The sequence below is a fragment of the Bufo gargarizans genome, chromosome 2 (assembly GCF_014858855.1).
Source record: "Bufo gargarizans isolate SCDJY-AF-19 chromosome 2, ASM1485885v1, whole genome shotgun sequence".
Classification (NCBI taxonomy): Eukaryota; Metazoa; Chordata; class Amphibia; order Anura; family Bufonidae; genus Bufo; species Bufo gargarizans.
Genome location: NC_058081.1, coordinates 704475657 through 704497633, shown reverse-complemented (window position 1 = coordinate 704497633; position 21977 = coordinate 704475657). Strand labels below are relative to the sequence as shown.

At 50.3% G+C, this 21977-nt stretch overlaps 1 protein-coding gene across 1 annotated transcript in view; it reads right to left on the bottom strand.

The window, feature by feature from the left end:
- CROCC (ciliary rootlet coiled-coil, rootletin) overlaps positions 1-21451 on the bottom strand; it is a 45116-nt gene extending 23665 nt beyond the window's left edge. Inside the window, 22 exon segments of the mRNA XM_044282507.1 lie at positions 454-633; positions 1091-1260; positions 1497-1624; positions 2001-2194; positions 2351-2581; positions 2691-2838; positions 3434-3595; positions 3898-4080; positions 4174-4373; positions 4954-5192; positions 5469-5580; positions 6240-6324; positions 6432-6659; positions 6740-6846; positions 6939-7104; positions 7272-7369; positions 9058-9141; positions 9281-9442; positions 9444-9473; positions 20298-20446; positions 20996-21137; positions 21307-21451. Of these exon segments, the coding sequence (XP_044138442.1) occupies positions 454-633; positions 1091-1260; positions 1497-1624; positions 2001-2194; positions 2351-2581; positions 2691-2838; positions 3434-3595; positions 3898-4080; positions 4174-4373; positions 4954-5192; positions 5469-5580; positions 6240-6324; positions 6432-6659; positions 6740-6846; positions 6939-7104; positions 7272-7369; positions 9058-9141; positions 9281-9442; positions 9444-9473; positions 20298-20446; positions 20996-21137; positions 21307-21375 (3267 nt within the window). The 5' untranslated portion in view covers positions 21376-21451.
- Between the last annotated feature and the right edge of the window lie 526 nt (positions 21452-21977).

Sequence of the window (21977 nt, the reverse complement as noted above, 5' to 3'; positions counted from 1 at the left end):
ACACAGCTTAGCAGTAGGGACGGGCAAGGACTAATGCAGCCATCCATGGGTCCTCTGTGCATCCCCCGACCCTGTGCAGCACTCCAGAAAGGAGTATATGACGTACAGTGGTGGCCCTCCATGCAAATGGCTCCCATTACAGTTTATCAGAATTGTGTAATGCTAGTCTGTTACCATAAAACCCAAGATTTACAATGGTGAGTGCCACATGCATGAATGGTCTCCTACTCTCTGTAATGGCAATATGGTTAAAAAGTGACCCCTGTCTCCTAGGACATTTATGGCACATACTTCAATATGCCATAAATGTCTCAGATGGTAATAGCCCTTCAAATTGTATTGTGGCCCTTGGGAATGGACCAATATGACAATGTGGCTCTTGAAAAGGAAAAGGCCGGGCCCCCCTGCTCTAGATGATCACTATATCAGGAGGTCCGACGCTCTCGTCCTCACCTGCTGCTTCTCGCTCTCTGCCTGTAACAAGCTGTCATCTCGCTCCTGCTGCAGAGTCGCGATCTCTTCACTCAGCTCCTCCCGCTCCATCTCGTATCGTGCCAACAGCTCCTCCCGCTCCTGCGTCAGCCGGCGGAGTAACTCCTCTTTCTCTGACTGCAGTTCCAGACGGACGTCCTCCTGTACCACAGGACACTTCAGTCATTCTTATTCATTAATGGGTATTGGGGGCTGTAGCAAGGTCTACCCTATCCACAGGACAGGGCATGACTATTGCACCAGTGAGGGACCACTACCCATCACAAGAATGGGGGCCCTGTGCCCCAAATTTAAAGACTTGGCGGCGCCACACATGCGCCGTGATGCTCCATTCATTTGCTATGGGACTGCTGGAGATGGCAGAGTACAGCACTTATTCCAAAAGTCCCACAGAGAGTGATGAAGTGGCATGGCGAACGTGTGACCCGCCGTTCCTTTAGTTTCGGGGTATGGGATCTAATACTTATCACATTTCTTGTGGATAGGGGATAACATGTTAGAACCAGAATACCCCTTTAAGCCCCATAACAATAGATTACACAACTTGCTGGGGCCTGTAGTTCCACACTGACTGCTGGCGAGTATTTTGGTTACCCACCTTCTCCTGCAGAAGCCTCTCCATATCTTCTTCGTGATCCTTCTGCTTGCTCTTCAGGGTGATTTGTGCTTCTTCCTCCACATGGATCAGTTGCTGATTCAGAGACTCCTTGTCTCGCTCAAGTTTAGCGAGCTCGGCCTCCATCTGCCTCCTTACAGAGCTGGTCTCCGCTGAGGACCAGACATAAGCCGTTATCAGCACCGGAGATAGCCGTCTATGGGTTCAGGTATTTTCCATTCTCTCATAAGGGAAGGAGTTAATTCTAGCTGAGCTACATACAGAGTCCTCTTAGTGGCCACATGCACCGCCACGCCTGATGCTCAGACCCAGGCTCGCCCTGTGCAGGGACTGCTGTGGACTGGACTCTATATGGTAGCTCTAGTCATGCACAGTGACGGGTCTCTACCTTGCAATGCCTCCTTTGCCAGCCGTAGATTCTGGTTTTCTCCCTCCAGCTGCTCTTTGCGGTTAGTCGTTTGGACTAGTTGCTGCTGGACATCAAACAGTGCCGTCTCCAGCGCCTCTTTCTCTGACCTGTGGAGACAGACAGCGATTGGGATCTGCGTCCCTCGTAACAGCCGGCCTCTCCCATGGGGCTCCAAGGTTTGTCTCTGTCAGTCCCAGAGTGGCTTGCGTTACCACCTGTGTGTTTAGTTTGCTGCTTAGCTACGTGCAGCCAGCCCAGCATCACACAGATGCTGCCCCCTACTGGCCGATAAACCTCAGGACAGACAGTATAATGGCACCCAGACACAAGCCTGTGAAACAGCCATGCTGGCATCTAGGCATTGGGTACGAGTTCAGTATGATTGTAAAGTGTAATTATGGGGCAGGACATAGACCCAGAAGCAGGACTCTGCTCATCTTTTATGTAAACAGTTATGTAATGAAGCTATGGAGCCTTGAATACCTGAGTGCGGCAATCTCTTCTGACTGCGCCCGGTTCTCTCTCTCGGACGCAGTGAGCTGTACCACTAGGCTGCCTTTGTCTTTCATTAGCATCTCTTTCTCTCTGGAGGCACGCAGTAGACTCTCGCTTTGCTGCTCTACCTCCTTGCGGCTCTGCAGCAGGTCCTCGCTCAGGCCGTTCCTCTGACGGGTTACCTAGTAGGGAAATTATGAAATTAAGGTACTAAGCCTTCCCACAATTCTTTGCTACTCAACATACACTTACCTGTCCCGTCCTTCTACCCCACGTACTCCACCCCAACCCGGTATCTTCCATGGCCTCTCTCACTCTGTATGTAGCCTTGCTCTTACCTGCCCCAGCTGTTCTTGTAGATGTCCCTTCTCTTTACGCAGTGATTGTAGCTCCAGAAGTAGTTTCTCTTTGCTCAGCTCCATGGCCTGCAGGGAGTTATCCAGCCCAAAGCGTTCCGTGTCCAGCTCCAGCTTTTCCTGCTCCAAACGAACCAGTTCATCCCTGATGGAGGTCTTTTCCTGCTCTACTTCATGCTTCTGTCCCTGCAAGGAGGACCGCTCCTGCTCCAGCTGCAAAAGGAATAGAGTAAGTAGAGCTCCATTGCCCTGCAGCCTCCTGCTCCTCTCTGAGGCTTCTCCCTCCTTCGGACCCCATATATCCCCCAGCAAGGACATGTACCTGAGCGATGACTCTGTTGAGCTCCATCTTGTCCTGGGCCAGACTCTCGTTCAATGCACTCATCTTAGATAATGCGTCTCTAAGTGAAGCTTCTTCTGTCCTCTGTCTATTCAGCGACAGCTCAAGCTCTGCTCGGTTTATTTCATGCCTGGATGGTTAGGGGGGGTACATACTTTTCAGTGTCTACAGTACTGGGTCAGGTTACTGCTCAATATAAGTGAAGAGGTGCAGAATGGTGAGTGAGGTAGGTGCGTCTTAGGACATTTATTGCATGTTCACCTCTAGGACCCGCTCCTGCCTTAAGACTATCGCTGTTGCTTGTGTGGCCAAGAATGGAGAGGAAGTCATGTACGCACAGCTCAAACCATTCACTTCTATGCAAGTTCTAAAAAATGCTAAGCTTGACTATTTTCAGCAATCTCATAGAAGTGAAAGGAGAGAGCCGTGCATGGGTGGGAACCTCTTCATTGATGCTGGGGCAAGAAAAGGCCCCATTCTCGAGTTCTGTCAGTGAATGGGAACTTTTTGGAGACTGAAAACCAATTATCTAACCAAGTCCCATTCACCCAGCTGCTGGGCTTGCTGCAACGTATCAGCGTAGGTACAAGGGCCGGAGTGTGGCCAACAGAGCACGGTCTACCCTGATTATACAATAATTCATCTTTATGTGCATGGACTCCCAGCTGGATCATTTATGAGATCATTCTCACGTCTCTAGATCTCTCCTGTGAGAGATCGTGTACATTGTGCCGGATCTCACCTTGGAGAGCGCATGGGATATGTCCGTCTTCTCTGCTTCCAACACTTCCTTCTCCAGGCTGGATTGATGTAGAGATTCTTTCACCACAACCAGCTCCTTCCTGAGAGCAGAAAGTTTCACCTCCAGCTGCTCCTGGATCTTGTGTCTGAAAAATCAGGATTACAGTGTCAACTCTCACCCCTAATGTCCGGGACCACCATCTGTCTGCAGGGACCTTTACCATGTAAATTCCCTATCGGTAAGCAGATGTTGTCCTTGCTAAGATTTGAAGCTAGAATCCTAGCCACCATGCTTGCACATCACATCCCCATTCAGTCCTACTGGACAACATGCTCTTCCCTCAGAGCTCAAATTGTCAGATGTCTCCTCTGGGGTCTCTACTTTGTGTGGACCCCTAGTCCATGATGTCTGAAGGGCAAGTCCGCCCTCAGCCCATCCTCTGCTCACCCTCTCTCCACCTCTCGCTGGATTCTGTCGCGATCCTGGCAGGCGTCATCCTTCTCCTCCTGTAAGATGTCCCTCTGACGCTGAAGGTCGCTGTTCACCACCTGAAGTTTTTCAGCCTCTTGGCGCTGAGCCTCCAGCTGTTCCTGCAGATTCTGGACATTGCGCTCCAGGACAGCACGCTCGCTGTAGCAAAAGAGAGAACGTATGTGTCCACATAAGTGACAGACCTACAGCGCATTGTATGTTTTCTGCATTGCTCTCAGTGTCTGTCTGCACCTGTTCAGCTGCTCTAAGCTTCCGCGAAGTCTAGTGATGGTCAGCTCCGCATCGTCTTTGGTCATAGAGGACGTGTCTAGATCTTGCTGCAATTTACTTATTTTCTGCTCCAGAACCCAGCGATCGTTCTCGCTGTCGCTCAGTTGTTTGCGTAGAGTGCCCACCGTCTCTTGTCCGGCTTCCAGCCGCCCCCGCAGCTCCTGCAATCAATTCAACCAGTGTTACAGCAAAACTCCCAGGACTTACTCAGGATAATGATAAAAACTGGGACCTAGTAAGAGGGTTTTGCGGTAAGAGGGTGCAACACAAAATCTGCAGCAGAAGCATATCAATGTGCGAGCAGAGGGCACTGTTTATACCCAGAACTGCAGTGCCATACACACAGAACACAACGCCATTACTTACAGTTTTTACATTTTCCCATTAAAGGGGTTTTCCAAGACTTTTTAATTGATAACCTGTCCTCTAGGTCATCAGTATCTGATCGGTGGGGGTCTCGCAGCTCACCAACCACAGTGCAGTACAATGTATAGCGGCTGTGCTTGGTATCACAGCTCGGCCCCATTCATTTGTGACATCACTGACCTAGTCTGAGTTGCAATAAGGCTGCAATGCCTGACATGAGCGCCGGTGCCTTCTCAAACAGCTTATTGGCAGGGGTTCGGGGTGCTGGACCCTCGCAGATCAGATACTGATTACCTATCCTGAGGATAGGTCATTAGTATAAAAGTTTCGGAAAAACCTTTTAAGAAGAAAGAGATGCAAACGGAGACAACATACCTGGACCTGTAGCTGTCTCCTCTGGAGAGCAGATTGCACGGCTGAGAGTGCAGAGTCACGGAAAGCTGGAGACAGGCTACGTCTAGGGGAGGCACTGCGATGTGGAGAGGGGCGGCGGATAGGAGAAGATGTACGCAGGCTGCTGGAGAGGCCTCTGAGGCTGAGCCCCGGACCCTCACTGTCTGGAAGCTCGAATGTCCTATCACTGGTGGAAAGCTGAAGACCGCTGTCTGCATCAGCTCAGGACTGCCTGGAGGAGACGGCACAAAGACAAAACTGAAATATCAGAAAGAACCCGCAGTGAAGCTGTGATGACATGGCCGAATATTCAGTCTGCATGGGGTAAGTACACAGCAGCGGATACAAACAGAAGAAAAAAACATGGACCAAAATGTGGTCCTGAAAGAATAAGTGTATGATACAAGTTCTCAAGGCTTGTACTAATGGCCCCTGTGGAAGATGCAATTATAGGGGATATTATAATGATTTAATAATAAGTGTATATCACAGGTAACCAGATACCTGTGTGAGCTCCCGGAGGGTTTCCTGGAGAATCTCTCTCTCAGACTTCAGAGCTTCCACCTCTTCTCCTACCAGCGTCACCCGCTCCTCCATCTGATTCTTCTCCTGCAAGAACCAAATCAATACAGACGTTGATCACTCACTGTCCCCAGCAGAGCTTACAATCTAAATTCCCTATCAGTATGTCTTTGGAGTGTGGGAGGAAACCGGAGAAAACCCACATAAACACGAGGAGAACATACAAACTCCATGCAGATGTTGCCCTTGGTCAGATTTAAACCTAGGACCCCAGTGCTCACTACTAAGCCACCACGCTGTCACATAACATGCCCACCTGCTCCTCTCCACTGCTTCTTACACCACTAGAACCTCCGAATAATCTCAGATGAGAATCCTGGTAGGACCGATCACAAATAAGTCTCACGGCTCTCTATCACCACACTGGATGGGGCAATGAATGGAGGACAATGGGGCAGTAGCAGTATGGACATCATGGCACCCCAGATACTGAACCAGCAGTGAAATGTGGGATCATGTAGGCTAAGGAAGCATCTAAATGTAGCTTTGGATGCGATTGGTGTATAAAACTTGATGTAGCTTAGGCATGTATGCCAGAAACCCAATGGATGCCATTACCGGAATGCCTGCCGTAGCCATAAGGATTCACACCGTTGCTAAACTCTGACATCAATTGTAAATCTATCGGTAGCGTTCAAAAGTGGATCTCCGATTTAACCCCTTCTTGCCTATCCTTCTCTGCTCACCTGTTCTTGCAGCCGTCTGATCTGCAGCTCCTTGTCCATGTTCTCGCTCTGCAGAAGCTCAAGAGTCTTACTTAGCTCTGCCGCCCTGTGATGTAAATGGAGACTGGCATCAGACAGAGAACCAGTACCACGACTGGCGCTGAGGCAAGGGTCAGTAACGCAGCGCTGAGTACCTCTGTGCCCATCACTTACCTGGCGCTGAGCTCTGCTTTCTCGCCATCGTACGCGGCTTGTAACTGGATCATTTCTCGCACTTTGTCTTTCAGCTGCTCGTCCAGTTGGGCGAGCTGCAGCGCCTGTCTCTCCACCGCCACCACGCCGCTGTTCTCGGCCAGGCGGAGGGAGCTGCTGACGTTCAGGCAGGAGGCGTGCAGCGAGCGGCAGGACTGCGACAGCTCCTTCTGCATCACCGAGAGGTCCCTGCACAGAGAAGGGGGTCACACGTGATTATGTATGAAAAGGTTTCCTCTTCAGACACCGCCATCCCGCCGGGCACCCACCTCTCCGTCATCGTCTTCATCTCGCTGAAATGTCTCCTGAAGCCGACCACCTGTCTCCACAGAGACAACAGGCGGCTGTGCTCGGTGCTGAAGTACGTGTTAAAGGACTGTAGGGAGGTGACAAAATAAAAGATGAGATGGAATCCTAGGAGACTGGAAAGTTGGTGGAGGTTTAGCTCAGGGTGTGCACCGCCCTCACCTCCTCCTCGCGCCGCCACTCGCTCTCTTTCTGCTCCAGCTCGTCGCGGGCTCTGGTCCAGTCGGCCGTCAGCTTGCGCAGGTCCTCGCTCAGCGCCTGGTTAGCAGAGTTGGCCTGGTCCAGTTGCTCTCTCAGCATGACGTTCACCTGGGTGAGGCTGGCGCTCCTGTGCGTGGAGGAGGCAACGATAAAGTGATGAAATCCCAAAAAACTGCAGACTACTGCTCCCTGTTATCAGCCTCCCTATATGTGTCAGCTTAGAACTTCCTTCCGTTTTCTATACAAAAGAACAAGGTGAATATTTGATTGGCAGCCGCGGGACCCCCCTCCTACCTCTGCTGTTCCTCCTCCAATCGGATCAGAGCGTTCTCTAGTTCGTTGCTGGTCTCCTCCTCCTGTCGCAGCCGCGAGTCGGTCATCTCCAGGCGGCTCTGTGCAGAAAAGCGAGGAATTTGTGACATTTAGAACTCATATGGCGACTGAACACGCAGTTCTAAGGTGGAGCTACAAGGCTTTGTGTTATACTCCTCCTTAGATCCAAGCTCTCTGCTTGCTGTCATTGAATGGAAATAGATCAGATCCAGCTGACAGGTTGCTACAATGCATTAGAGGAGGCAAGCAGAGATCTTGGATTAAAATACAAAGAGGAATGTATAATTGTCCTATGGCGTGCATAAGTGGCAAATTTTGGCAACAAAATTTGCCACTTTTCCCTGTTTTCAAACTCCCTTGCCACATTTACAAAAAAGTAGGCAGTGCATGGGCAGGCAACAGACGTTACATTTAACCCCTTCAAAATGAAGCCCATTTTAATTTTTGCTTTTTCCTCCGCACATTCCAATAATTCCACCAAGCTTTTTGGCGTTTTAATATTACTGAGTTCACAGTGCGCAAAAAATTGCATGACGTCCTTATTCTGCGGGTCAATACGATTACAGCTATACCAGATTTGTATAGTTTTTATTTCATTTTAAGGGTACTTTCACACTTGCGGCAGGACGGATCCGACAGGCTGTTCACCATGTCGGATCCGTCCTGCGGCTATTTCACCGTGCCGCCGGACCGCCGCTCCGTCCCCATTGACTATAATGGGGACGGGGGCAGAGCTCTGGCGCAGCACGGCGGTGCACGGAGAAAGGCCGCCGGACTAAAATTACTGCATGTCAGGCTTTTTAGTCCGGCGGCTTTCTCCGTGCACAGCCGGAGCTCCGCCCCTGTCCCCATTATAGTCAATGGGGACGGAGCGGCGGTCCGCGGGCACGGCGAAATAGCCGCAGGACGGATCCGACATGGTGAACAGCCTGTCGGATCCGTCCTGCCGCAAGTGTGAAACTAGCCTAATACTAAAAAAAAAAAAAAAAAAAAAAAAAAAAAGCTTTGGAAAAAAATCTAATCTAGCCATAACTTTTTTATATTTCCGTCTACAGAGCTATATAGGGACTTGTTTTATGGGGAGCAAACTTTAGGGAGACATTTATTAAGACCAGCGTTTTAGACCCTGGTTTTAACAACCCCTGCGCTGGTGGTGGATCCGCCAAAGTTATGTAGAGGCGCTGGTCTAAAATGTAAGACAGCTTCCTTGCTGGCTTACATTTAGACCACTTTCTACGCCTAAAACAGAAAGAGAGAACTATTATGGTCTATGGGATTCTGCAGCTCTGCCTGCTGAGCTGTGCCTCGTGCACAGCTTTACAGGCATTATACCATGGCAGACCCAGGAACCTTCGGAAGGCCCAAGGCTGTCATGGTAATCGATCACAGTGCCGCAATTTAACTGCAGGGGCTCCGATCGGAAGGCAGAAGGAGCCCCCTCCCTCTATCTAACTCCACAGATGCCGCAATCACTATTGACTGCGGCGTCTCAGGGGTCAAAATGACCAAGTTCAGCATTAATCCCTGTCACTGCGGCCAGATGCCTGCTGTATTATACAGCTGGACCTCACCATGAATGGAGTGAGCTCAGAGCAGCAGCCCATTCCATACAACCACTTATGCATCATCTTTATGTACATGATAATGTATGAACTGGTCAACGATATGTGCTCCAGAACACTGGTGCACATTGCACCATAAATCTGCAGAGCTCGGGTCTCATACTTCCACCCGCTGTCAGACTCACAGTGAGACGTTCCTGTTCCAGTTCCGTGGAACGTTCCAGAAGCTGCTGCTCCACCTCTCCACACCGCTTCTTGTACTGCAGGACCTGACAGAGGGATAAGTAATGAGTGACAGGTATGGAGACTGCGTGTAACTTAAAGGACTCTGCTGTTCTCTGTTGTCACGTGCACTGGAATATTTTCACGCCATGAGCTGCGCTCACCACCCCTTGCACTCTCACTCACCTTGGCCTGGAGCTTCTGCACAAGCTGCGCTTGCCGCTGCTGTCCCTCCTGATAGGCCTGCAGTTTCCGCTTGTACGCAGCCTGCTCCTCTTCCAGCCGCCGCCGCAGCTCAACATTCTGCTGCGCCAAGCTCCGTGTTTCCAGGGAATCCCTCTCACGCTCAGCCGGTTTCTAGCCGCAGGGTTTGCTCCAGCTGCCGGGACCAATAGGAGACGCGGAGTTATCGCACATATTTTATTTCTCCACCTCATCATGGTGACCGCTAATATCTACATTTTATGTAAACATCCTCCATTTTTCAAATAGTTATTTTTTGCTCCAGTGCTTCACTATTTACAAAACCTCTGCTTGCTGGCAGTGCATGGCTGATCTCTTATTTAGAACCATTATGTTTGCACAGCTGTAGTTTGTTGCAATGTATCAGTGTAATACCCTGGATATGTCAGGACAGATATTTGTCAACCTACTGCTGCAATGGTGACAGGTCACGTGCAGCCTCTCCTATAGTGATCACATGATCCCCCACAAAACCAGAAAGTGCCTTTAATGTTGAGATCTCTGCCCCCTTCCCCCCAGTATTCGGGGTCCAGGGGCTTGTCATAGTGTCGTGGTCACGCTGCAGGGTACACACCTCGCTCTGCTCGGTGCAGTCCAGCCCGTACGTGACCGGTCTTCTTGGCTCCTCCCACTCCCAGAACAGGGGCTGGTGCAGCTTGTACCACAAACAGAGGCGGAGTCAGGGGAGGCATGTGACATGGTACATACAACACGTATGATAATAAGTAGAAAATGAACCCTTTGGTGACGGCCCACAGAATACGCTATTACTGAGATACACACATCTGCGTTCGTGACAGGATCCAGACCTCTCCGGCGCAGGCAATCCTCCAGCTGTGGCAGACAGAAAGACGTAATGCAACTGCACCCCGATTTCAGTGCCCCCCAATGTCAGGTTTCTACCCGCACTCGCTTTAGTTCCCGGCCTCTCCTCCCCGTACTGGTGCCAACTCCCAGTCTCTCCTCCCCACACTTGCTCCAGTTCCCAGCCTATCCTCCCCGTACTCGCTCAAGTTTCCGGCCTATCCTCCTCGTACTGGTGCCAGCTCCAAGCCTCTCCTCTCGACACTCACTCCAACACCCATTCTGTCCTGTCGTCTACGCACTCGCTCCAGCTCCCGGCCTCTCCTCCCTTCACTGCTTCAGTTCCCGGACTCTCCTCCCTATACTGGAGCCAGTTCCCAACTTCTCCGTACTCGCTCCAGCGCCCATCCTGTCCTCCTCACACTTGCTCCAGTAGGTGGCCTCTATCTGGCAGTGCCCATCCTTTCCATTCACCAGTCTCCTGGGTCCCATACTCAGGTCCGTACCCTCCACATCTGGGTAACACAGAATGTTAGGTTTCTCCCCGCACTCGCTCCAGCTCCCAGCCTCTCCTCCATGCACTTGCTCCAGATCCCAGCCTCTCCTTTCCGCACTCAATCCAGATGCCAGCCTCTCCTTTCAGCACTCGCTCCAGCTCCTAGCCTTTCCTCCCTGCATTCGCTCCAGTTCCCGACCTCTCCTCCCTGCATTCGCTCCAGTTCCCGACCTCTCCTCCCTGCATTCGCTCCAGTTCCCGACCTCTCCTCCCTGCATTCGCTCCAGTTCCCGACCTCTCCTCCCTGCATTCGCTCCAGTTCCCGACCTCTCCTCCCTGCATTCGCTCCAGTTCCCGACCTCTCCTCCCTGCATTCGCTCCAGTTCCCGACCTCTCCTCCCTGCATTCGCTCCAGTTCCCGACCTCTCCTCCCTGCATTCGCTCCAGTTCCCGACCTCTCCTCCCTGCATTCGCTCCAGTTCCCGACCTCTCCTCCCTGCATTCGCTCCAGTTCCCGACCTCTCCTCCCTGCATTCGCTCCAGTTCCCGACCTCTCCTCCCTGCATTCGCTCCAGTTCCTGACCTCTCCTCCCTGCATTCGCTCCAGTTCCTGACCTCTCCTCCCTGCATTCGCTCCAGTTCCTGACCTCTCCTCCCTGCATTCGCTCCAGTTCCTGACCTCTCCTCCCTGCATTCGCTCCAGTTCCTGACCTCTCCTCCCTGCATTCGCTCCAGTTCCTGACCTCTCCTCCCTGCATTCGCTCCAGTTCCTGACCTCTCCTCCCTGCATTCGCTCCAGTTCCTGACCTCTCCTCCCTGCATTCGCTCCAGTTCCTGACCTCTCCTCCCTGCATTCGCTCCAGTTCCTGACCTCTCCTCCCTGCATTCGCTCCAGTTCCTGACCTCTCCTCCCTGCATTCGCTTCCAGTTCCTGACCTCTCCTCCCTGCATTCGCTCCAGTTCCTGACCTCTCCTCCCTGCATTCGCTCCAGTTCCTGACCTCTCCTCCCTGCATTCGCTCCAGTTCCTGACCTCTCCTCCCTGCATTCGCTCCAGTTCCTGACCTCTCCTCCCTGCATTCGCTCCAGTTCCTGACCTCTCCTCCCTGCATTCGCTCCAGTTCCTGACCTCTCCTCCCTGCATTCGCTCCAGTTCCTGACCTCTCCTCCCTGCATTCGCTCCAGTTCCTGACCTCTCCTCCCTGCATTCGCTCCAGTTCCTGACCTCTCCTCCCTGCATTCGCTCCAGTTCCTGACCTCTCCTCCCTGGCATTCGCTCCAGTTCCTCCTCCCTGCATTCGCTCCAGTTCCTGACCTCTCCTCCCTGCATTCGCTCCAGTTCCTGACCTCTCCTCCCTGCATTCGCTCCAGTTCCTGACCTCTCCTCCCTGCATTCGCTCCAGTTCCTGACCTCTCCTCCCTGCATTCGCTCCAGTTCCTGACCTCTCCTCCCTGCATTCGCTCCAGTTCCTGACCTCTCCTCCCTGCATTCGCTCCAGTTCCTGACCTCTCCTCCCTGCATTCGCTCCAGTTCCTGACCTCTCCTCCCTGCATTCGCTCCAGTTCCTGACCTCTCCTCCCTGCATTCGCTCCAGTTCCTGACCTCTCCTCCCTGCATTCGCTCCAGTTCCTGACCTCTCCTCCCTGCATTCCCTCCAGTTCCTGACCTCTCCTCCCTGCATTCCCTCCAGTTCCTGACCTCTCCTACCTGCATTCGCTCCAGTTCCCGACTTCTCCTCCATGCACTCGCTCCAGTTCCCGGCCTCTCCTCCCTGCACTCGCTCCAGTTCCTGGCTTCTCCTCCCTTCACTTGCTCCAGTTCCTGGCTTCTCCTCCCTTCACTTGCTCCAGTTCCTGGCTTCTCCTCCCTTCACTTGCTCCAGTTCCTGGCTTCTCCTCCCTGCACTCGCTCCAGATCCTGGCTTCTCCTCCCTGCACTCGCTCCAGATCCTGGCCTCTCCTCCTGCAATCACACCAGCTCCTGTCCTCTCCTCCTCTAACTTGCTTCAGCTCCCAGCCTCTCCGATCTCACCCCACGCCTGTCCTATCCTCCCCACACTCACTCCAGCGCCCGTCCTGTCCTCTCCACACTTGCTCCAGTATCCATCCTCTCCTCACACTTGCTCCAGTAGGTGGCCTCTATCTGGCAAGGCCCATCATTTCCATTCACCAGTCTCCTGGGTCCAATACTCAGGTCCTCTAAGGAGAGGATGGGAATCCATAACCTGTCACTGTACACAGTCACACTACACCCAGTGACAGCAGCCTGGTTCTGAAGCAGTTAAAAGTCACCCTGGTATATATTCTTCAGAGTGTCGCTTACAGAGGCGCAGGAGCAAACAGCGGCAGCCTCGGCTTTGCATCGCCCGTCAGACATCAGTATACTTGCCCGAACCACTCTCTTCCTGACAAAGGCTCCGGCCTCCTCCTCCTCTTCCATTCTTACAAGAAAATGGAGACCAACAACAGCTGCTGCAGCACCGTCATCTTCTCCCTCACCCTAATTATACCGCCAGCACCTCCAGTGCCCCCTCCCCATTCACAATCAGCGCTAGGAGACGGGAATAATGAGATTATCAACGAGGGAAACGTGCAATCCCTTCCTGATGTCTGAACGCTCCAATCCTACTACACAGATGGACAGCGATATAATGTACAGCGGCTGCAGCTCCGGAGAGCTCGACCATAACCCAATAATCAGGGTGAATGAGCACAGGCAGTAGGAGAGGCATGAAGCCAGGACATACCCCCGAGGCACACGATACACAGAACATAACCCAGAGGCACAAGGTCCACAGAACACAAGTATCAGGACAACAGGACATACCCTCTGAGGCACAAGACCCACAAAACATACCCACAAAGACAACGGGACATACCCCAAGGGACAAGGTCCACAGAACATATGCACAAGGACAAAAGGACATAATCCTGAGGCACGAGGACAAAAGGACATACCCCATAAGGCAAAAGGTCCGCAGATTAGGTAATTCTGCAAGAAATTAGGTCACAAAAGAAAACAAAGCCCCAAGGCCTAAGGTCCTCAGAATAGGCCATTAACTGAGGCATGAGGTCTAAAGAACAGGACATATGCCTTGGAGATAGGTTAAAAAAACCAATACATACTCGCCAAGCCACAAGGTCCAGAAAAGACTTGCCACTGAGGCACCCCAAAGAACCAGTCATTCCCATGAGGCGCACAGAGCAGGATATACCCATGAGGCATGAAGATAACATAAAAGCATATAATCTCAAGACATAAGTTCTACAGAACAGGACACGTTGCTGAAACATGAGGTATACAGAAAAGTACACTATTCACAAAAAGTTTGGCTTTTGGGTGAAATTTATGGAAAATTTAAAAAGTTTCCGCTCCAGTAATATCATATCATGAAAGTAGGACAGTTAAGTAGAAGCAGCAATGGTGATGTCCTCATCTCAAACTATTTAATGAAACAAAACCCAACACTAGTGCTGGGTATACCTCCACAAAAATATCAGGTGTCTCTATAACTTGTCACGTGGCCCTGAGCATCAATACCAGCTTGACAACGACGTCTCCTGCTGTTCACAAGGCGCCTTATTGTCTGCTGAGGCACGGCATCCCGCTCTTCTTGAAGGGCGGCCCTCAGGCCATTGAGGTTCTGGGGTACAGAGTTATGAGCCTCTACATGGCGACTCAGCTGATCCCATAGGTTATCAATGGGATTCAGGTCTGGAGAAAGTGCAGGCCACTCCATTTGAGGTCCCCCAGTCTTCAGGAGCCGTTCCCTAATGATGCAACCTCGATGACCTGGCGCATTGTTGTCCATGAAGATGACATTAGGACTGTGTTGTTCCTGCAGAGGCACAATGACTGGATTCATGATGTTATTTAAGTAGTATGGGCTTGTCACTGGACCATTCACAAAGTGTAGGGCAGTTCTGTACTGACTAGACACACCTGCCCACCCTGTAACACCACCACCACCACCAAAGGCTCATCTGGTGACAATAGTGGCTGATGCATAGCGCTCTCCTTGACGTCTCCAACATCGTTGGCGGCCATCATTTCTGCTCAGCGTGAATCTACTTTCATCACTGAACAGCACTGAGGCCCACTGGTCCCTGGCCCAGCATAGATTCTCCCTGGCCCATGCAAGACGATGATGCCTGTGCCTGGTGGTGTGGTCAGGTTTCCTTGCAGTTCGTTTAGCACACAGACCACCCTGATGTAAACGGTTTTGAATGGTCTCAAATGACACTTGGGTGCCTCTCACCTCCATTAAATGTGCCTGGAGTTGTGTGGCATTCATCATCCGGTTCCGCTGGGCATTGTTCACAATGAAGCGGTCATCAGTGTGGGATGTGGCCAAAGAACGTCCACTTCTATGCCTTTCTGTGACTCTTCCGGTCTCTCTGTATCTCTGATACGACCTGCTGATGACACTCTGTGAAGCTCTAAGCTCAGTGGCCACTTCCATCTGAGAACATCCTGCTTGAAGCCTCACAATGGCGAGGTACTGATGATCAATTGTTAGGTGTCGTCTTGGTCTCATGATGTTAAAATGTGAACAGCATGATGAGGAGGACTGTTAAAATACCAATTCTAATTGAACCAGGACATTTATTGGGCGATTCATGGATCAAACACCTGTTGTGAATTTTGCCGATAAGCTCCTTGTTAGAGGACAGCAAGTTGTGCAAAAAGTACTGAAACATTGAATAGTTGGACATGTGCATTCAAAAGTTTAGAGAAGGTCACATTAAGTTCACCTGTAAAGGTTAGAGTGCATTTTAGGTTCATCCTGACATGTCGCCGAGACATGTGGGTCTACAGAACAGGACATGTCCCCGAGACATGTGGTCTACAAAACACGTTGCTGAGACATGTGGTCTACCGAAAAGAACATATTGCTGAGACATGAGGTCTACAGAACATGTTGCTGAGACGTGGTCTACAGAGAAATGAGATCCATAAGGCAAAGACCCAAAGGCAGAAGAAGCATCTCCTGAACATATTAGGGGGATGACATTCAGAGGATGACCACGTGTATGAACTCAGTCCTGTCGTAGCGATTCAGATTACGCTATAATAATATATATAACACGGCCGCTCTGGTATATACTATAAAGCACCTAAAGCGTCATCAGAGTGACTTTCTAATAGACCCTGTCTTGTAAGATCTCTGTTTGCTGTCAGTAAATGAGAAAATTTCATGTTTACTTCCAAGGGCTGGTAATCTTTCCTGATCTATTCCTTCTCACACAGCTGAGGGATTGTTACAATGTGTCAGTGTTGACAAGACAAGTCTGTACATGTAGATCATAGTAAACCTCAATATTGAAGTCCTGTATCTCTCCCTATTTTAAGTCCTGGGAGAGTCCGCAATAAACGAGCGTCCTGCAGCCATGTCTATTGTCCCTCACTGAAAGAAAGCTGTGAATAGCGGACGTTTACCATCTGCCCGGCAACAGTCACCAGAGCGACCGTCAATTCAGGAAACCCAGTGATCACTACCGGGACGACACATGTCAGTCACAATGATGAGAGTTGCAGTCACCTCCATCAATCTAGAGCGATGACTGCAAGCTCTGCAACCAAGTGGTCCAGATAGGTGCAATGTCATGGCTGAATGTGGTCCCCTGCTATAAATGACAGAAATCCCGCAGGCGCTGTCCGTCCGCCGAGGCGCTGTCGGCCCAGAAGGCATTATAGCTTTATAATGGGTGAGTGCTGATGTCATCACTACACTGACCTAGAAGATGACTCTGCACCAGTGTAAGCGGCAGGAGCTTCTCAGGGATGGTGGTCACCATACATAAGCAGCGACACTCACTGCTGGGGGTCTGGACAGTCTGGTGGGAACGGATGATGGGACAATGAGGTTTATGAATGCACCATTGAGATCCGGACACTGGACATGGGGAACACGGGCAAGTCTCAGCCTGCCGGCTGCCCTTCACTGCCCGCTGCCTGCCCGGACAAGACACAAACCTAGAGACAAGAACGAAGAGCAAAATATCTGAAAACTACTGACCAAACCGGGTGGGAGAAGGACATAGTATGAAGAGAACTAGAGAAAACCCGAACTCATACCAGCTGTATAAGTATATATATAATATATACAGGAGATGCCCAGGTTATACCAGCATGCTCCATATCACTATATACAAGAAGATGTATAACTTATACCAGCTGTACCTATATAATTATATACAGGAGATACCCAGGTTATACCAGCATGCTCTATATCACTATATACAAGAAGATGTATAACTTATACCAGCTGTACCTATATAATTATATACAGGAGATGCCCAGTTTATACCAGCTGTACATATATAATTATATACAGGAGATGCCCAGGTTATACCAGCATGCTCCATATCACTATATACAAGAAGATGTATAACTTATACCAGCTGTACATATATAATTATATACAGGAGATGCCCAGGTTATACCAGCATGCTCCATATCACTATATACAGGAAGATGTATAACCTATACCAGCTGCACATATATAATCATATACAGGAGATGCCCAGGTTATACCAGCATGGTCCATATCACTATATACAAGATGATGTATAACTTATACCAGCTGTACATATATATAATTATATACAGGAGATGCCCAGGTTATACCAGCATGCTCCATATCACTATATACAAGAAGATGTATAACTTATACCAGCTGTACATATATATAATTATATACAGGAGATGCCCAGGTTATACCAGCATGCTCCATATCACTATATACAAGAAGATGTATAACTTATACCAGCTGTAAATATATCATTATATACAGGAGATACCCAGGTTATACCAGCGTGGTCCATATCACTATATACAAGAAGATGTGTAACTTATACCAGCTGTACATATATAATTATATACAGGAGATACCCAGGTTATACCAGCATGCTCCATATCACTATATACAAGAAGATGTATAACTTATACCAGCTGTACATATATAATTATATACAGGAGATACCCAGGTTATACCAGCATGCTCCATATCACTATATACAGAAGATGTATGAACATGGGACCAAGTGCACATGTAACAGGTCAGCCAATGTCATAGGTACAAAACTGCTGACAGATGCCCTTTAAAGGCCCCTTTCACATGAGCGAGTTTTCCGCGCGGGTGAAATGCGTGACGTGAACACATTGCACCCGCACTGAATCCTGACACATTCATTTCAATGGGTCTGTGTACCTGAGCGTTTTCTTTTCACACATCACTTCTGTGTTGCGTGAAAAACGCAGCATGTTCTACATTCTGCGTTTATCACGCAGCCCCGGCCTCATAGAACTGAATGGGGCTTCAGTGAAAAACGAATTGCATCCGGAAGCAAGTGCGGGTGCGATGCGTTTTTCACTGATGGTTGCTAAGAGATGTTGTTTGTAAACCTTCAGTTTTTTATCCCGCGCGTGAAATACGCATCAAAACGCATTGCACCCGCGCGGAAAAAACTGAAGAACTGAACACAATCGCAGACAAAACTGACTGAAGTTGCTTGCAAAATGGTGCGAGTTTCACTGAACGCATCCGGACCTAATCCGTCACACTCGTGTGAAAGAGGCCAAAGGGTTTGTCTAAAAATGGGTACCTGCACGTGCAGATTTGTATGCAGAAAATTAATACCAAATGCGTGCATAAATCCGTTTAACTTATCGCAGTTAGGCCTCATGCACACAACCGTGCCGTTTTTTGCGGTCCACAAACCGCGGATCCGCAAAAAACGAAAGCCGCCTGTGTGCCTTCCGCAATTTGCGGAACGGAACAGGCGACCCATTGTAGAAATGCCTATTCTTGTCCGCAAAACGGACAAGAATAGGACATGCTATATTTTTTTTGCGGGGCCACGGAACGGAGCAAAGGATGAGACCAGCACACGGAGTGCGCACACCTGTTTGTTAGCCCTATTGAAGTCCATGGGGAAAACCTCTCTACACATATGTGACAGGCGGCAGGTCAATTTACGCACAGAAGAAAAAAAGCTAAGTCTACATGCGATTTATCAAATCTCATTCACATTGCTCACTATTGTATTACGCTGCGGTTTTTCTGCATGAAACTCTGTGCAGTAAAAACAATGCATAATCCGCATCGTGTGCAGGTAACCCGAGTGTCCTGAACCCCACTTGTTCCAGCGCTCCTATCCTCCCCCCCACCTCTGCAGCCATAATGTTTCCATATACCGCATATGACCGCTGCAGGCAATCGCTGGCCTCAGCAGTATACGGCCTCATGCACACGACAGTATTTTTTCACGGTCCGCAAAACGGGGTTCCGTTGGTCCGTGATCCGTGACCGTTTTTTCGTCCGTGGGTCTTCCTTGATTTTTGGAGGATCCACGGACATGAAAAATGAAAAAAAAATCTAAGTCAAGTTTGCCATTGAAATGATAAGAAAAAACGGACACGGATCACGGACACGGACGCGGATGACAATCTTGTGTGCATCCGTGTTTTTTCACGGACCCATTGACTTGAATGGGTCCGTGAACCGTTGGCCGTGAAAAAAATAGGACAGGTCATGATTTTTTCACGGCCAGGAAACACGGATCACGGATGCGGCTGCCAAACGGTGCATTTTCCGATTTTTCCACGGACCCATTGAAAGTCAATGGGTCCGCGAAAAAAACGGAAAACGGCACAACGGCCACGGATGCACACAACGGTCGTGTGCATGAGGCCTACAGCATATGACAACTGAAGCCACATCATTGCTGCACTCTGCACGTTACAGGGAACGGTATCATGGCCCAATTGAGGTGAAACATTAAAGGGGTTCTCCCATGATTAATGTAATCATATAGCATATGACAGTCTCTTTCTAAGGGCTCATGCACACGACTGTATGTATTTTGCGGTCCGCAAAAAATACAGAGGACATCCGTGTGCATTCCGTATTTTGCGGAACGGAACAGCTGGCCCTTCATAGAACAGTCCTATCCTTGTCCGCAATGCGGACAGTAATAGGACATGTTCTACGGATGACAGTCGTGTGCATGGGCCCTTAAAGGAACTGTGAAGGACTTGGATTTAAAGGGGTTGTCCCATTCAGCCTATCCTCAGCCGATCACGCAGGCCCTGCGTTCCCATTTTTGAGCACTGGAGCGATGGTCACGCATGCAGCTGACACTCAGTTCTGCTCTATGGGGCTGCCGGGGATAGCCAAACACTTGCATCCAGCAGTCCCATGGAGCTGAATGAAGCAGCCACCAGGGGCGTGATCACTGCTCCATTCAAATACAGGGTCCCCATGATCATCGGGGGACCCAGCGGTCAGACACTTACCTCCCAGTGCTTGTAATGGAACAACCCCTGTTAACTAGCGCTGCCCCTTTATTCTGCCACTGGCCATATACATTAGATATATGTTGGCTGAACCGGACAACCACTGAACGTGTATGGGGTGGTCCTGGCGGCCTGCACGTGTATGGTGGGGGATCAGGAGATGAAGGAGCATTTGGCTGCCAGTTATATCAAGTGTAAGGGTCAGCAGGGGTCCTGCCATCATCAAGTGCAAGGAACTTCAGCCCTCACTTCCCTTGGATCGGCAGCGTCCCACAGGTCAGATCCTGGCCATACGGCATAACATCCCCTTTAAGGAAGTGAGCTGCGGCAATTGTCTGAAGACAGAGAATTCCTTCTTACCCTCTCACTTATTGCGTTGTATTTAATGGCTAACTCATCCCTCTCCGCCCGACTCTGCGCCAGGAGATCCTCCACCCGCGACAGCTCTTGTTGCAGGATACGGTTTTCCTCTTGTAGAGAAAGAAGCGACGACATGTCTGCCGGGAGACCTGTGCAGGACGAGAACACAAGAGCGAATACTAAAGGATATTCACACAGGACAGACTGCTTTCCTTGACGGATGTGCTATTCAAATATTTTTTTAGAATTTTCTAGCCTTCGGGTGGCGCTGTTTCCTTTGCTGAAAATTAGGTACAACAGCAACACCTGCAGGCGGAAGGCGGAACTACACCTGCAATACTCAGCAATGCGCCTTCGCCTGCACCCTCCTCACAGTAGCAGTGCTCCGGCTAAAGGGCCACTCCGACCACAGTAATCGTCTCCTGAACTGGGAATCGGCTGGGGTCTCAGCTCACAGACCCCAACGATCTTCTCTGTCTCAATGATTGTAACCCCTTAGAGAAATGTACTTGCAGCCCCCAGACCTCAGCATCCACTGCTAGCAATTGTATGAGTATGCTGGGAGTTGTAGTCTGCAGTACGGCACATATTCCTATGAACACAGAAGCATGCACTAGTCTTTAGTCTGAACCGCACATATTCAGGGAGGCTCTGCATCAGTCATCACCCCCAGATATCAGCGGGGGCATGGTACTCACCAGGGCCAGGTGGCGGGCTTAAGTTCCTGGTAACAATCTCTCGGATACGCGCCGGCAGACGGGCAGGGAGGGAGTTTGTGGGGTCACCGCGGAAGGTGAGCGTCTTATCTTCTGGAGATCCGAGCACCCGGGCAGACAGGGCCTACAGAGGAGAAAGAAGAAGTGAATGAATGAAGACATGCGATTCTGGATAAGCACTCTGAGTTCAGCTCTGAAGATTCTTTATATTCCTGCGCTTAGATTCTATAGGGGATCCTAAGTGCACACAGGGGGGAGTCACACTGGGGTCCTATAACAGAGAGGGCACCGACCTCTATCACGGCCTCCAGCCTCTGCTCAGTGGCGTCCTGGGCATCCTCTACCTCCAGAGCTGCACTCATTGATGCCGCAACTCCTAAGGAGCCTCAGAAGACAGGAGCTGTTGCCCAGTTGCTGTAAACTCCCAGTAACATGGCAGCGGGACTCCATGGGCAGCACGCCCCCCCGTTCACTGTGCAGCCTCTCAGATTAGCCGTAAATCTGCTTAGGCCAGTCCTCGTTCATCCTCCGAAGCAGGCGGCGAATTGCTGCCATTGTCGGCACGGCCCCTCCCAGACCCCCAGACAATACCCACAATGAATGAAGACATCACAGGAGAGGGTGGGCAGGAGCTAGGACCCCCGCACATGGAATCTACATAATCGGGGGGGGGGTCATAGTTACGTACAAGGGACAGTAGCCATGGAGAACCCAAACATCCTGGATCACGTGTGTGCGGTGTCTGTAGGGGGCGCTGTGCGGGGGTCAAAAGGTTTACAATGTAAATGGTCAGGTGAACACATAGAAACAGTGCAAAATTTACACCAAATAATAAAAAAACTGTCACCACCCTTCCGCTGGTGAAATATTTACCATGTAGGATATTGGGGGGTCCTGGAGTATTAGGTGGGTCTAGGGAGTCAGAGTTCAGTTCTGTATTACAGTATTGAGTGCGTCCTCTTAT